The sequence below is a fragment of the Mytilus trossulus genome, chromosome 10, assembly GCF_036588685.1.
Source record: "Mytilus trossulus isolate FHL-02 chromosome 10, PNRI_Mtr1.1.1.hap1, whole genome shotgun sequence".
NCBI lineage: Eukaryota > Metazoa > Mollusca > Bivalvia > Mytilida > Mytilidae > Mytilus > Mytilus trossulus.
Window position 1 is genome coordinate 43533410 of NC_086382.1, and position 15859 is coordinate 43549268.

General features: G+C 30.3%; 1 protein-coding gene across 16 annotated transcripts in view; it reads right to left on the reverse strand.

The window, feature by feature from the left end:
- The window catches only part of LOC134687410 (CUGBP Elav-like family member 2), a 66675-nt gene that overhangs the window by 35783 nt on the left and 15033 nt on the right, over nt 1-15859 (reverse strand). For 15 of the 16 annotated variants that reach the window (XM_063547689.1, XM_063547686.1, XM_063547681.1 and 12 more), the window contains exons 4-5: nt 5754-5847; nt 565-693 (exon numbers count right to left, since the gene is read on the reverse strand). In XM_063547689.1, the coding sequence (XP_063403759.1) occupies nt 565-693; nt 5754-5847 (223 nt within the window). The remainder of the gene's footprint in view (nt 1-564; nt 694-5753; nt 5848-15859) is intronic. The other variant, XM_063547678.1, reaches the window with a different exon arrangement.

A 15859-nucleotide genomic window follows, 5' to 3' on the forward strand; every position in this document is an offset into this window, starting at 1 on the left:
CAAAAGGGAACTTAGTTCTTTTAATGTATTAAATATATGGATAATTGGAAATTGCCTAATTTTGGATGACTTGTAAATAAGTTTATCATAAGTCGAACTTCGATGAATAACAGTAACCCATAATATTACTGGTGAATAAATATTTACAAGAAATTTCAAGAAGATTCAATTTAGTCACAGATTTCATATGTTCACTAAGAAAAACATAATCCTTAGCTTCTTTGGAAAAGAGAGGCTACAGATAACAAAGGATAGATAAACTCTTAATTTGGAAAATTAACTGACACTGCCTTAGCTAAAAACACACTCACAAAACAACATTGAAAATTAAGACATGAGCGACACCATCCCAGCAACAACTGGGAATGAAAGTGGGTGCATCAGAAGAGTGGGCTGTTTCGATTAAAAAACTTTTTTTCTGATAATCTACACTAGTTTGGTACACACATGTTATATAAGAATATTTTTATGACCTTTTATTAGAGTACAGGTAGGTTGCCAGTTTAGTTTGGGTTTAATTTAGTTTAATTTAGAGATTTCACTGTATTTCTAATTTTAGTTTACCTCTACTTTGGCCATTCTGGTCTCTTAAAACTGTACAATCTTCTATGCTACCAAACGGTGAAAATATCATGCGAATGTCATTTTCTGAACACTTCTTAGAGATCATTCCAACAAATAATTTTCTCTCATCTGAAATAATACATTCGTTATATTTATAAATAGATATTACAACCTTACAGAAGTCTTATAATGTTGGAAATTAGATAAAGTTAGCAGGATTCCTGTTTTAAAGGCATAAAATAAACATAGAATTTCACACAACAATAAAAGACTGAATTACTTTCCTCAATTGAATGTACTAAGATAAGATAAGATAAGATAAGATATTTTATTTCCAATTATGGGCCCCAAAGGGCATAAACATTACAACATCAATAATTTTTTTCATAATACAATACAAACAATGAGATAAAAAAAAAAAAGTTAAACGAGAACTATTTAAGTTCTTAAAGAATACGTAGATAAAGAATCTATAGTATGTTTTTTTTTTAATACTAATGCATTTTATTGCAAGTGTGGTTGATATAGATAACAAACAAGTAGCCCAAAAAGAAAAACAGAAAAATAGATATCCACATATGTATAATACACAAAAAGTTGGATCAATTAAATATATAATAATTAGCCAAAAAGAAAGTAGAAATTAAACATGTCCATGACTCATCCTGTGTCAGCAGCAAATAGGAAAGCATTATGGTTTCCTAAAGGCAGCTGACACCAGGGGGCGATACCTTATGGGCCATAGGCATGTAAAATGTGTGTAAATGTCTCTTTCCTACCTGTATCAAAAGCAAACAAGGAAGCATCATAGGTAACTTGAATGCAGTTGATACCAGGGGACGATGCCTCAAGGATATAAGAGAACATTTGAATAAATAATATATCTTAACAATTTTATTTTTTTTTTTAATCGGCTAGTATGTTTGTGATATTCAGATGAATATAATTTTCTATGTCCAATCAAATGTATATACACACATATATCTCCTTTAACTAATCTTCACTTGTACTAATGAGAATAGATATTTTCATTCCCCAGGCAACTATTTTCTGAATAAATATACTTAAAAAATCTAATTCTTCTCATTGAGTCCTGATAAGTGATTTCAATTAGTGATAAATGTGATTAACTGCATTCTGAAATCTCTTGATGCCAAATTTTATCAATTTTGAAATCTTGGTATCCTCCCTTGATAACCTTATCTATTTTCCTTTTTGATTGTAAAATTAAATATGAATATAATTTTGAAATCATAAGTTATGCAAAATATAGAAATTTTTCAACAATTGCATAGGCATCAGCATCAAATGGATAGTTATAATGATTCATTTAAGTTAAATATAAATTTTCGTCAAAATAGTTGCATGAAAAGAAATATGAAGAATATATTAATTTCTGTGTTATCCTCTTACCAAACATATTTTTTTAAATATTTTTTTCTTCTTTTCAAATGGTTAACAACAATGAACTTTATAAATGATCAATTCTTAAATGTTTACACTATGACATATGAGGGACTAATTAATCATTTAGCCAATGTATCAGCATATATTATGCAAAAAAACAAGTACAAGTTTTCAAGTTATACCTTTTTTTAAACTTTAAAACTTGCAAAACTTTTATTCTCAGGTTATTGGTTTTTTTTTAATCAAATTATTAACACAACTTGTAATAGTGTCCTCTATGAAATTTGTCTAAATGTTTACAGTGCATAAACTTTGTTGTTGTAGTGTGTGTTCTCTATAAAATGTAAATTCTCAATATATTCTGCTTTCAGTTGTACACAAACTCACATAGAACATAGTGCAATATGACTTTGACAGCAATTCAGATCCAGTTTGAAAAAAATTTCAAGTCCGGTTTAAAGATTTTGCAAATAATTAAACAAAAGTGAACAGTTTTTACATATTGCTCTAACATCATATCTGTAAACCGATCAATAGATGCTTCATGAAATTCCTTTTGACGTTGACGTTGAATGATCTTAAGGTTTGTGAACTTCATTGGTGACAAAATAACCAATTTTGTTAATTTTTTGTTAACAGCAATGCCAAAAACTATTTTATAACAGGCTCTTTCTTCTTTTCTCAATGTTTCAGATATTGCTTTAGAAGGGAATCCAGGATTTTTAAGGAATAAGGAGTGTTGGATAATTTTGAGAACCTATTATCAGATGTGCTTAATGATGCAAGGATTATTTCAGCAATTGATTACCTATTTTTGAAAGCTAAAGTGATGCCAATGATCAATTATGTTTTCAATATTAACAATATCCTAAAAAAGCAATGAATTTAAATTAAATTCTTTGTTCTGGTCATATTTCTTTTGTTTTTATCCTATTTGAAGCATGATCTCATGTTATATAAATATTAATGAAGAGAATACATATTTCTAAATTTTACTGGTTTTAGTTTTTTTAGTTGATTTTAAATTTCAAAATAATTCTCATATTTTATTTGATAATCAATTATCGGTATTTTTTTTTCTTTTCTTTTCTTTTTTTTTTTCATTAGGAAAACATGAATTGTGTACTTACAAACAGGAAGAGTCGATTTTTGTTTAAGGGGGGATTTTCATTTAATATGTCAAACATCTCAAAATTGTTTGAAAAATCTTTCAAAAACTACATTCCCAATCTACTGATATAAAAAGATGTGGTATGAGTGCCAATGAGGCAACTCTCTCATCCACGTCACAATTGTAAGAGTTCCTTAACCTTGAAAAAAACTTACATAAACCTTGATAACTTGTACTTGTAGCACTTGAAAAAAAGATGACAATTAATGTATTCAAGAAAAACAAAAAACAACATAAAACACCATTAATACATCAACTGTATTGCAAAGAAGCAGAAATCATTCACAAGAATCTTTCCTGTAACGACATCTACTTTGTATTACTGCAACTTGTCAAAATTTCATATCTTTTATGAATTATTCAAGAGCCTACGTCATGTCACATTTTTATGCAATTAATAATATGATATTTACATGACTTCTATATAAAACAATCAACTTTTTGATATTCATATTATCTATTTCTGTCTTACATCTTAAGACATTATAAGGTATACTCAAATTTCACTTTAAAATGCTAATGGATTTTACATGATTTTCTAGACACCTGAAAATGAATATGATTCTTCCGACCTTTTAAACAGAAACAAAAGTCATTTCCATTTCTTAACGAAGTACTGATATTCTTTTTGTCTCATGAATAAATGAGAGTGCAAAAATCTTTCTATTTCAAAGTTCAAAAATATTCCAATATCCCATTTAGAAAATCAATACAAGACCAGAACTTTTAATATACATAATTGAAGAAAAAGATTATTTTTCTTCATAAAACATTTCAATTTTTCATAATTTTCCTCTCTATAATTTATCAAAGTACGCCAGCACTTGTGATATGAATCCTTAGACTAAAAATTGACACACTATTTTTTTTCATAATTTTCTTTTTTGTTAAACAGTCATTCTTTTCCCTAATCAGACAATATCATCTCATAGTTCTGTATTTCCAGCAATTAAACTAACTATTCTAAAGGGAAGTCTGACCACTAAAACTATTAAAATTTTATATGAAAGAAAGAAAAATTAGAAAATGTAACAGAAAAATATACAAAACTTGGAAAATGTGACAGAAAAATATATAAAATTTAGAAAATGTAACAGAAAAATTTACAGGTAACCTTGCGCCTTTTTATTGACTTCTTCAGCAAGTACAGATTAAAACAATTATTCAAAATAACTCAATTTTTAAACAAACTCTGATTTAATTACACTTTGCCTGTAATTTTCTATTTTATAAATCAGAAAGCCAAAACTTTGTGGATTCTTGGTATTAATCTAGTTTGTACATATAATCAATAATTTGAATCAAATTTCTACATGCTTATAGATCTAAATTACAAAGATCTACAAAACTATGCATTCTTCTCCAGGCAAATTTGGTTTCTAAATGTCAGAAGTCCATTGTTTAGCTAGATTTCTATTTGAAGTAAATAACTTTGTACATCTGACGAATTCCCAATTTGACGATAACTGTTATAAACAACTTAATGTCTACAAGAGAATTACAAATATAATTGTTTTTTATACATGAAATGAAGAGTCAAGTGAATTTCCGATTCAAAACTAATTGACTGCCAATCTTTATATTCCCGTTTCAAATCCCGATTCCATTTATGATTAATATAATATGAGACAGTTAACAAAGAGACCAGAAAATCTGTTGTCATAAAACTTTAAATTCTGTATTCACCATTTTATATTGTACAAGACTCAAGTGCTTTGCTTTATTAACCATTTAGTAGGAGGAAATATTCTTCAGAATTGTATCATTCCAGTTAATATTACATTTCTAGGAAATAAAACCTGAAAGAGTATGCCAAACCATCATTTAAACGATTCAATTTCCTACTTCATATTGAATTTTATATAATTTAAATGAAAAACTGAAACTTTTTTTAACCCCACCTGTAGATTTTCCGTAAGCTTCATTTTCAATTTACCTGTTGTCTATCCAAAAAATTCCTGACACATTTTTTTCAGAAAAATTTATTTCCAACACATTTTTTCCGAAATTTTCATAAATGTGAAAATGTGTGTTTAAAAATATTTAAAATGTTTTTAAATTAGCATTTTGAATCTAAATCTTTATCTGAATGTTTTTGTGTAAAATTAACCAATATTCTGTTAAAATTAGAGCTTTATTATTTTCAAAATTCAATTGCAGGTACTCTTTTCAAGGATCAATGCCTGTATATTTATAAAACCCCTTTTCACTGCTAATGAGGAAGTCTTTTTAAACTAAAGCATTTCTTACTGAATTTATCACCTTAAAGGGTACATATCTACAATATATACTGATGCTTCTTATGAGAGATGTTTCATGAAATCTGTATGCAGTTTATAGCCCTTCCTTATTAACAGATTGACCAAGTCCATTTTTAAAACAAAAAGTAGCTAAGAAGGGGGAGAGAAAAGACATGAAAATTACAATTATACAATGTATTCCAATCAGTCAATCAATTCTTATGTCAGAACCCACCAAATTCAATAGAGATGTAATATTCATAATTTTTCTGACTTAATTAATTACAAATATGGAGATAATTCTATACATGAATGATAAGACATTTTAAAGTGAAATTTGTGTTTTGAGATTAATAGGTTTGTTTGGTTACAGGAAATTATTCTTGAGACTTGATATCCACCACAATTTGTCTCACCGCTTCGTTTCTCGCTGTCTGCGGGTTTCATCTGTATGGGATGATGCATCTAAAAATAGAAAAGAAATAACAAAATTAAGGTTAAGACAATATGAATTATAATTATTGGAACTGTAACTAAAATTACCTTCTATAAAGAAAACAGTAATCATAACATTAATTTGAGAAAAGTCAATTGAATGAGTTACACCTGTGTGCACTAGCATCATGCCATATTTTTTGTTCAGGTATTTTCTTTTGTAGAGATGTAAAATGCCTTGTCAATATATATATAGTAAGAAATGTAGCATGACCTTACGATGATCTTGCCTGACCTGCTCTGGTTAATCTTCAGTGACAGTAACCATTTCTCAGTGTTGTTATGCCAAGACTTGTACATTACAAAGCAAGCTTGCATTACAGATACATCAGATACAGAACTACATATATTGAGGTACATGACCATGCATCTTTCTTTTACATTCATCAGTCTGTTTGTCTTTTAGTAAAACATTGGCTTGTTTGCTTAAACTTTGCATGTCACTGGCACTGTTTTTTCAAGTCATTTACTTTTCAGAGAATTTCAGTGACTACAGCAGGTATCAATTTTAAAAATTTCCAATTTTTTTAAATTATAACTAGCACCATAGCAAGCTAGATATGAAAATTGCAACTAAAATATATTTGATATATCAGTGGAAATGGAACACCTATCTACTTTCAAAAGTATCATATGTTATACAGCACTGAACATCAAGGAACTGATTGGTACCCACTTAAATTATCAATTCCTATATCAATATATCCAAAGCCCAACTATACCAATCCAAGAGGAAAAAACAACCATCATGTTCAATTAAAACTATCAAATAGCATCTAACCTTGCACGACCTTGCAGATCCTTGGTATAGGGAAGATTCCTCATGTAGATAGAGGATCCCTGTCATGTGAAGAGATAAATGTCAGAGATGATGATCAAAAGTGATTTCTACATGACTAGGTATGGGGGTATCATAACCAGCTGGGTATACCAGACACGATGTAGGACAGTGATGGAATGTAACTAAATCATAGCTATGTCTAAAGGTTCTGACAAACATCATCAATGAAGAGATCTACCTCAAGACCAAAAATCTTTCCTGCTGGCAAACTACTTTAGTATTATCAAATTCCAGAATTCAATCCACATCAGTGATCAAGTTAATTGAAAATGAGCAACACACTGTGATAATATATAAGTATTTTGACATAAGGTATATTTAATAATGTTGCATAAGTTAAGGTTCCCACACACACAAAATGACCTTGTTGTTTGGATAAGATTTTCTACAAAAAAATACCCTGATGTTATACACTTGTAAAAATCACCTGCCCAATAGATATCATTTCATTATAAGATTTTCTACACATTTCTAACTATCTTTAACAAGATTATCTGGTATTTTTGTTGACACAGTAAACACTAAGGAAATGATAGCCTAATTATTAACCTCTACCAGCTGAGATAAACAAAACTGAAAATATAACTGGCCAATACTATAATTTTAACACTAGTGTCTTAACATTACATTTTTTTCTTTTCATTTTTCTTGTATTTTTGTAAGAGCAGTTTTTTTCGAGAGTTTTTTTAATTGAAAATGTTCTGCAAACAAGATGTGGCCACTACTTGAAGCTTAAATAGATATCATCAGTTCTATTTGTTATAAAACAAGAGAATCGAGCTTACATATCTGATTTTTTTTTCATCTAAAACTTAGACAACCTAATTTGAACCAGTTTTTGTATGACCAATTATTTTTCAAATTTATAAAACATCTGAACCAAGAAGATTTAGAATACACTTCTAGTCTTCATGAAAAAAGAAACCAAGAAGTACTAAGATGTCTGACAAACCAGAAAAGTGAAAACATTACAATTCATCACTTTAGTCTAAGCTCTGATGATAAAATAAGAATTATTCTGTACAGAACATTGGCGGATCCAGGGGGTTCTGGGGGTTGGAACCCCCCTTTTTCTGGCCGATCGATGCATTTGAATGGGGACATATTGTTGGACCCACTCCCTTTTTAAAATGGCTGGATTCGCCCCTGCAGAAGTATCAAAGAGATATGTGACCAAATTTTCACGTTCATTCAACAATTTAAGAAATCTAAAATAGAGGCCTACAGGAAGTAAGTAGTTAACAGATCCTCAAAGTGCTCACACATAACAACTTGTCACTGTCAAGTCTGAGTGATTCTGTTCAGTAGTTTGTAGAAAAGTGTGATTAAAATATTTGTTGAACTAACGAACAAAGTGAATAGAAAATAGAGTAAACCACTTGCAAGAAAGTGGGGTATTAAAATTCCAGGCCCAATGGAACCTTTAGCCCATCTGCAGTTGGCATGTGTTTTAAGCTGATGACTACACATTTAATCAATCTTTCTCTGGATCTTAGGTCTAAATAATTTCTAAATTTTCTGAAGAAGGGCTTAGCCTCTGTAGTGGGTTAAGAGCACAGTCTAGCAGTACTTAGTCTATAATACAGACTAACAAGTCTATTATAAAGACTATCCAAACAGGTACTAAGTCTGGTACTATAACCCTATTTGTAAACATCTGACAAACGTTGTCACATAGTGACATTGATTATATCAGCTACCTTGTAAACAAGACAGGAAGTCCAAGTTTGTTGACATTTGTACACACACCAGCTGTTTCAATCCAAACAGAAAACACTCCAATCACTGTTTACATAGTAATATATAGATACAAGTTAATGCTTCAAACAAATCTTTATATTTCTATAATGGTTTACAAATATACAACAAATGTTTTATGAGTTTGGGTAAATATTACTGTAATAACAGAGAATGTGTTTCATTGCAGAGGAGAACTTAATGAACTAGCTTCTGGTATTCTAAACAAAATATCTAATGTTATATAGATATTTACCATTGCTTCTTCTTCTTTTTTTTTTTGAAACAGCTTCTATAATGATTCTATTATGAAGCCTGCTTTTATCTTTTATTTTATTTCACCTTTTAACATTAAATCTTATGAACCCTTTTTATTATGTAACTTTTAAAAAAATTCAGACATCGTTTTATTTTCCCATAGGTAGATGTTTTGAATTCTGTAAGACTGAAATCTCATTAAAATATAAATGACATCAGCATCAGATTGCAATGGGAAGGGACTTAGTGTGTAAGTAAATGTCCAGTGATCTGGAAGGTTTTTTTCACTATGGGCCCAGGGCCCCTCAAAAATAAATTCAATGGGCCATTTTAAAAAATAATGTGCCATGTTGTCAAATGAGTGGGCCATTCGACTTCTGTAAAAAAATAAAAAGTATCATTATTTTCTCATGTTTTGGAAAAAAGGTGTTGGTACAAGTTTACCTTTATGATTTTAAATAATATTGTTCCTGTGATTCTGTAATTTCAATGAATATACAATAACTTCTTCCAAAACGGACAATATTAAAGATAAACCTTTATTTACAATGTTTAAACTGTTACTGTTGCCTTGGCTTGTTCATGTTCATGTTTTTTTTTAACATTAAATTTGGGTCTTTGTCGATACCATACTAATTCTAGACGTTCCGTATTAGAGGACATTTCAGGAACGTCCTCTGCACTTCTTGTGTTATTATTAATACTTCATCAAGATGACAAGAATAACAGTAGAGAGTACCATTAATTGATAGAACAAAACAATAATTCGCTGAAGTCATGTTTACAAAATGTCAAAACGAGCCAAAGACCAAAAAATGACAAGGACAGTTAAGCGCGTTTTATGGAGACAAAAACTATATTCATAAAAAGGCTTCAGGGGTTTTCAATCGAAATAATAGCAAGCTAAACTAAATTAAAAGATTATTATTAGAGTTAAATCTCGTCTGTAATAGCCAAATTCACAAATGTAAAGTTGTTTATAAAAAATTGTATCATGAATGATGGTTAATTGCGTTTTTTGGGTTATCAGTTAAACCGCATGGTTCTATTATTCTATAGGAAAACACCCGAGACGTTAAACCGCATGGTTCTATTACCATAGGAAAACACCCGAGACATCCTAAAATTATATAGGTGCTCCTATGGTTGGAGGAACATTATACAGTTGTGTACACACACATGGCGGCACGGAACACGATCGCAAAACTATTTGACGATATCTAAACGTTTCGAAACGATGTGAAAAATATCGTGCGCCACGTGGGCGCTTACATTTGTCACTCTATGCACCATTTCTGGTGAATATGCGCTATAGGCGCAGGGCGCACGTCCTTCCCGATCACTGAATGTCCATCCCTGTATACAAAAATTTTAAATGCATTACCATAAACATTAGGAACTGCAAGTCATTATCAGAATTGTAACATTTTTCCCCCCTTTGTTCAAACCTACTCAAAGATGGACAAAAGTTAAAACAGCACTTATCAAATATTCCATTTCCAACTCTTGAACCAATTCAGTTGGGAAGCCAATGACATAACCTTCTTCATGCAGACTTTAATAGAACAAAAGTGAACTGGGTCTATAAATTTCAAAGACAAAAGTCAAACGTTGAAGAAAACTGGTACAGCCTGTACAGGTAATATAACTATGTCACAGATGTCTTCACATTTTACTGTGGTGTCTATATTGAGAGGCAAACGATACCAAAGGGATATTCAAAAGACGAAAAACAAAGTTTACAAACCCATGGCAAAATCGCAAAACCCCAAAAAGATAAGGTGTTGGTCAAATCTTAATTGCAAGTTATTTTCAATATCATTAATTAATTTACAGTAGAAAGACGGTCAGTTTACTCAAGTCTATCCCTACATGTCCTTGAAGCAATCATCTTCTGTTGTGTAATTTATGATATTTAATGATTTGGCATACTTTTTTACTTCCATAATATTGCTTCTAAAACATCAAAAACACACAGAAATTTTGTTCTTATTATAGCTCAACATGCGTGAACATTAAGAACTACCAATTTATGTCGAACTTTAAACCACAAGAAATTATATTTAGAAACACTTATTTTAATTAATTGATTAGTGCACATTGCTATCATAAAATGTCTACATGTAAAAATGCCAGCAATGTTCTTCAACTAGAAACAGAAATTTCCCCTCTGAGTTCTCATACTTGTGTATATAATCATTATAATATCTTTGAACAAATCCCTTTAATATGTCAGTCAGTGAAAGAATAATTGAATTTTCTGTAATAATGATCATTATGACTTTTCAAAAGAAGCATAGAAATAAAGCCATATATAATTAAACATATAATGGTTTTATGCAAGAAGTTCCCTTGAGACTTATTTATAATAGATTAGGGCGACTTTTTAAAAATCTGAAATTATATGATTTAAATGGCAAATTTAATAAATGTATTATGAGCATTCATACTAAAGCAAAATCTGAAAGGGAATCTGTTTATTTGAACATATGATCTTGACAAAAATCTTTTATGAAAATTGTTTCAAAGGATTCCTAAAGGAGACCCTACTAAATTTTAATTTGATTGAACAGATGAAGAATTCAGTTTAAGTTGAGCTTCCATTGTCTGAATGTTCTTATCAAAAAGAGAGAAAAGTAACAAGTCCGATATATGAACCAGGCTTCTTATTGTTAACTATATGGCTGGTACAGAAAACCAATTCAACAAAGTTAACTTTAATCCTATATGGTCTCGTTCAGTTTAAGTGAACAGATTAACATATAAAGTTCCTTTATGTTTTGAAATATTTTAATAAATGAAACTGTTGAGCAGATATTGGATAATTGCAATGAAAATTTTGTAACATGCAAGAAAATAATTCTATATATCTTTTCTTTCAAACATTGTTAAATTTTATTTATCCAGTAAAAGCTAAAAACTCGCTGAACCAAACATCCCCCTACTCTAGTAAGTAAAGGCGTAAAGCATATTGCATCAAATGTGCATTATTACGTTCAGTTTTAGGTGACACAGTACTATTTATAGTAGTTAATTGATTACCGTGGACAAGAAATTGTCAAAACTTCCGTGATAACAATAATAAAGTTTAGTAATAAAGTTTAGTATGCTATTGATTGTGATGGTAATTGCTTAAAGTAGGCGGACTATCCATCTGTACAAAACTCCAGAACAGATTTTTTTCAATATTGACAATGTAATTATCACATTGTAAGTAACCACAGAAAAGTCTATTTAAAACAATAGACTGGGAGGCTGTGTAAACACATTTGATTAGTTATTCTGATTGAAGTAAATGTCATTACCAAACAACTGTTGACCACTCTAAAGTCTACAGTAAATTCAGAAATTATTGCAATGCTTTTATTACATGTATTGCAAAAAAAGCAACAGGGTTATAATTGCTATAATTAAAACTCAATTTTGAAAATTTTTGATATGACAAGATTTGTCTCAATATTGCAAAAATTAAAATTGCATTGTAGTCAAAATCGCAATTATAAATGCACACAATAATTTGTGAAATTACAGTTATCAAAATACTAGTATTTAAAGCCAAGTATAAAAGAGGTTGAAGGTTGTAGCAAAAACCAAACCGCATATATAAAATCTGCTCATAGCTACCAGACTAATTAGGTATATGAAATTGAAATAGACTAGTAAGACCAAAATAGAAAGAAGTTATCATATATGTCCCTTCTTCCTATTTACCCCAAAAAAGCCAATCTTTTTACCATCATTATGTGAACAAAAAAGTCAATTCCAATTAGCAGCAATGTAAATCAACTAAATGTCATGACAACTATGTCAAGCATCAATCAAACAACCTCCAAAGAGATTTGGTACAGATAATTGACATTGGCCAAAGGAACAACTACAGTAAAATACATATACACTGTACAGTTGTATGCATGTATTCAGGAGCTAATTATTAATCTAGGTTTTAAACCATCTTGAAATTAACAGTAGATACAAGTATCCAACTAAATCTAAAACATTTGTTGAAACGATGACTTCAGCATACAACCAACCAAACATTTGTAATGAACTGGATAAAATTAAGAGTAATAGGCAATTACTTTTAAGAGACTTGCTAACATGTCCCTTTATTCTCTTTTCAACGTTATCTTTAGTAATCTGTAAAAATTTGTTGGACCAGGCTGTGATACTAATTAAGCCATGCACCTAGGATGCAACTGTAAAAAGTTAGTTGATGATCTTTACTTTCAAGCAAGAGACTATAGCCCCATATTCATGACAAATGTCTTATGATGAGGTCTGATAGGTAACTAGGCCTTCACAACACTGCAGTCAAGTTGAGTCAACCTTGCCTTTAAACCTAGTTTCCAAGACCATTGTAACAGTAGTTAAAATACATAATCTGTTGGCTATTCACTGTTTTAATTTCCAACCACAAACCAAAGTTTTTTCTATGTAGAAGTCAGCTATTTAAAGCACATCCCACAGGTGGCCTCTAGATTTTGAGTAACAATTTACTAATCACTACTAAAACCCTGTCACACAGTTTTAACAAACACTTACATAAGGTCAGCTTTGTACTATAGCATTGATAGCCACGAAGCCCAACCTGTATTTGACCATGCAATTAAAATGAAGGTATTCTACTATTGATCCGCCATTATCTACAGGAAATTCTAACACTTATAATGGCAGATAACCAGAGTTTGACGCAAAAATTATTGAATTTTTCATCACATCTTTAGCAATCTTGTCACCTCGAGTTCTATTTATAAGATAAATAGAAACATTGTTAAATAAGTATTTTTGTAAAAATAATGAAGTTATTTCTGTGAAAAGTAACATTTATTTATCACTTTTTCAAAATAAAATCAAAACACCAGGACTTTTAAAGGACTTCTGTACCAGAATGGATAGATAGCAAAATTAACAATATCATGCCTATCTTTCCTTAATCAGTAGGTGAAAATCATGACAAACAGCAATAAAGCTTCCAACTTATAATTAAAACAATGTGGTTTGTAATTTATAAACCAGACATGCTGCTTAAACAGGAAGCTTTTTTTGTCTAAGAGACAGATTGCGTCAGTAACAGGTGGGTTTGTATTGCTTACTGTTTGGTATGGTTGTAGAGCTTATAGTGGGGACTGTTTAATTTGTCTTTACATCTTCTTTTGTTTTATGGCCTTCACAGTTTCTCTTGGACTTATGAGCTGCAAATGATGCCTTAATATTTTGATTGGTTGTATTTTGTTAGTGTGCTTCATAAGTCTTTCTCCTTTTTCATATAGATAAGACAGTTGGTTTTCCTGTTTGAAATGTTTTACACTGTTCTTTGTGAGCCAAGGCTTTCTGTTGATGGCAGATCTTTGACCTATAGTTGTTTTCTTTTTACACATTGCTACTTGGATTTGTCTATTACCACATCACTATGAAAACTTAAGTTTGATCATGGATACCTTAATGTAATTTATAACTAGTTCAGGATATATCATCTATGATTTTAACCTTTGATACATTCTTAATGTGCCTGTCTGAGGTCAAGAGCTTGACTGTTCAGTGGTAGTAAGAGGTTCATGTCTGTCTTATTTGTTTTTTGTAAAGTGTACTGTAATTAATTGGGCCGTAGTTTTTCTCATTTGAAATGTTTCACATTTTCATGTTGTGGTCTATTATAGCTGACCATACAGTATGGGGTTTTCTCATTGTTGAAAGCAATACAGTGACCTATAATTAATTATATTTAACCTCTGGTGATTAATAATTGTCTCATTGGCAATCATACAACATCACCATATTGTCATATTGTTAGATTTACTTGGCTTGGTGAAAATGACATGCTCCTTTTCAAAGGTCATTCTACACTTTATAATATAGTTTATAAAGTACAATATATATCAATTACACTACCTTAATACATATTAAGTAAGCTTAATTTCATACTAACTTAACAGAACAGATTAACAGCTTTAAATATGAAACCATTTAAAACATAATTCTGATTAACTAGGGCCGATTAGGTGATCAATCAACCATTTACCAAACAATAAAAACGATCATGTATTGTTGACTTAATTACAGTTAGTGTATTGCTAGCAGTTTATTTACAAAGTCACGACCATTCATGTCTATTTATTTCCAAATTAGCTAGATTCGAGAGATAATCAGCACAAAAGACATGCGGTTTGAAAACAATGCCTAGCATGGTAGCTGGATGACCTGGTGATTTCTTACACTATTATTATACAGGGTATTGGTTTAACCCAACAATATGATACAATCAAATCAATATGTTATCAGCCAAACTTTTAAACTGTGATATTTGCCAAGCTATTTATTGAGAAGACAATCAATACAATAATATTTGTGTAGTACCTCTTGTCTTGATTGGTTTGCAGGTATTTAATCTTTCTACCTTTAAATACTTAATTAGGTGGTAGATTTTCAAATCTTTAATTAAACTATCACAAGATGGTAGATAAGGTAGATTTTGAATGACACAGAATAAGATATTTAATGACTTTATAAGAAATCGGCCACAGTGTATAATGTTGATCAGAACTGCTTTTGTATTTCTTAACAACTTCTAATAGAAAACTCAACTGTGTAAAATCAAATTCCCGAATGTATTTATTTATGTACCCAGTACACTGTACACACAAATATGATATATATGCCCCAAAACATGAAGTGAAAATCCTAATAAAAAATAAATATACCTGATATCTAACAGACAAGACACACTTTTAACACAAAATGGAACATGTAAGAATACATACAAGTCAGTATATCAAACTATTTTCAATGTGAGAATGTTTTTGAGTAAAGAGACTGAAAGTTGCTTTGCTTCATTTGCAAATGTGTCAAAACAGTTTCGTGCATTCATCTTTACAAGAATTACCTGTATATGAAGAAAGCTCAATTTGCAATCATTCTCTCCAATGATAATAAATAGCACTGAATATCAGGCTCAATGCTAATATAATTGGAAACTAAAAGTACAAAAAGACATCAGTGCAATTCTCAAAGATCAAAGTAATGCAACCTGTAAGACACACAAGAAGATTTAAGGACAGGAATAGAATATCCTATGACTGATTAGAGGAGAACATGGTCAGGACCTTTGCAGACATCTTAATTCAAGTATTTATCTAACCAAGAAGCTTA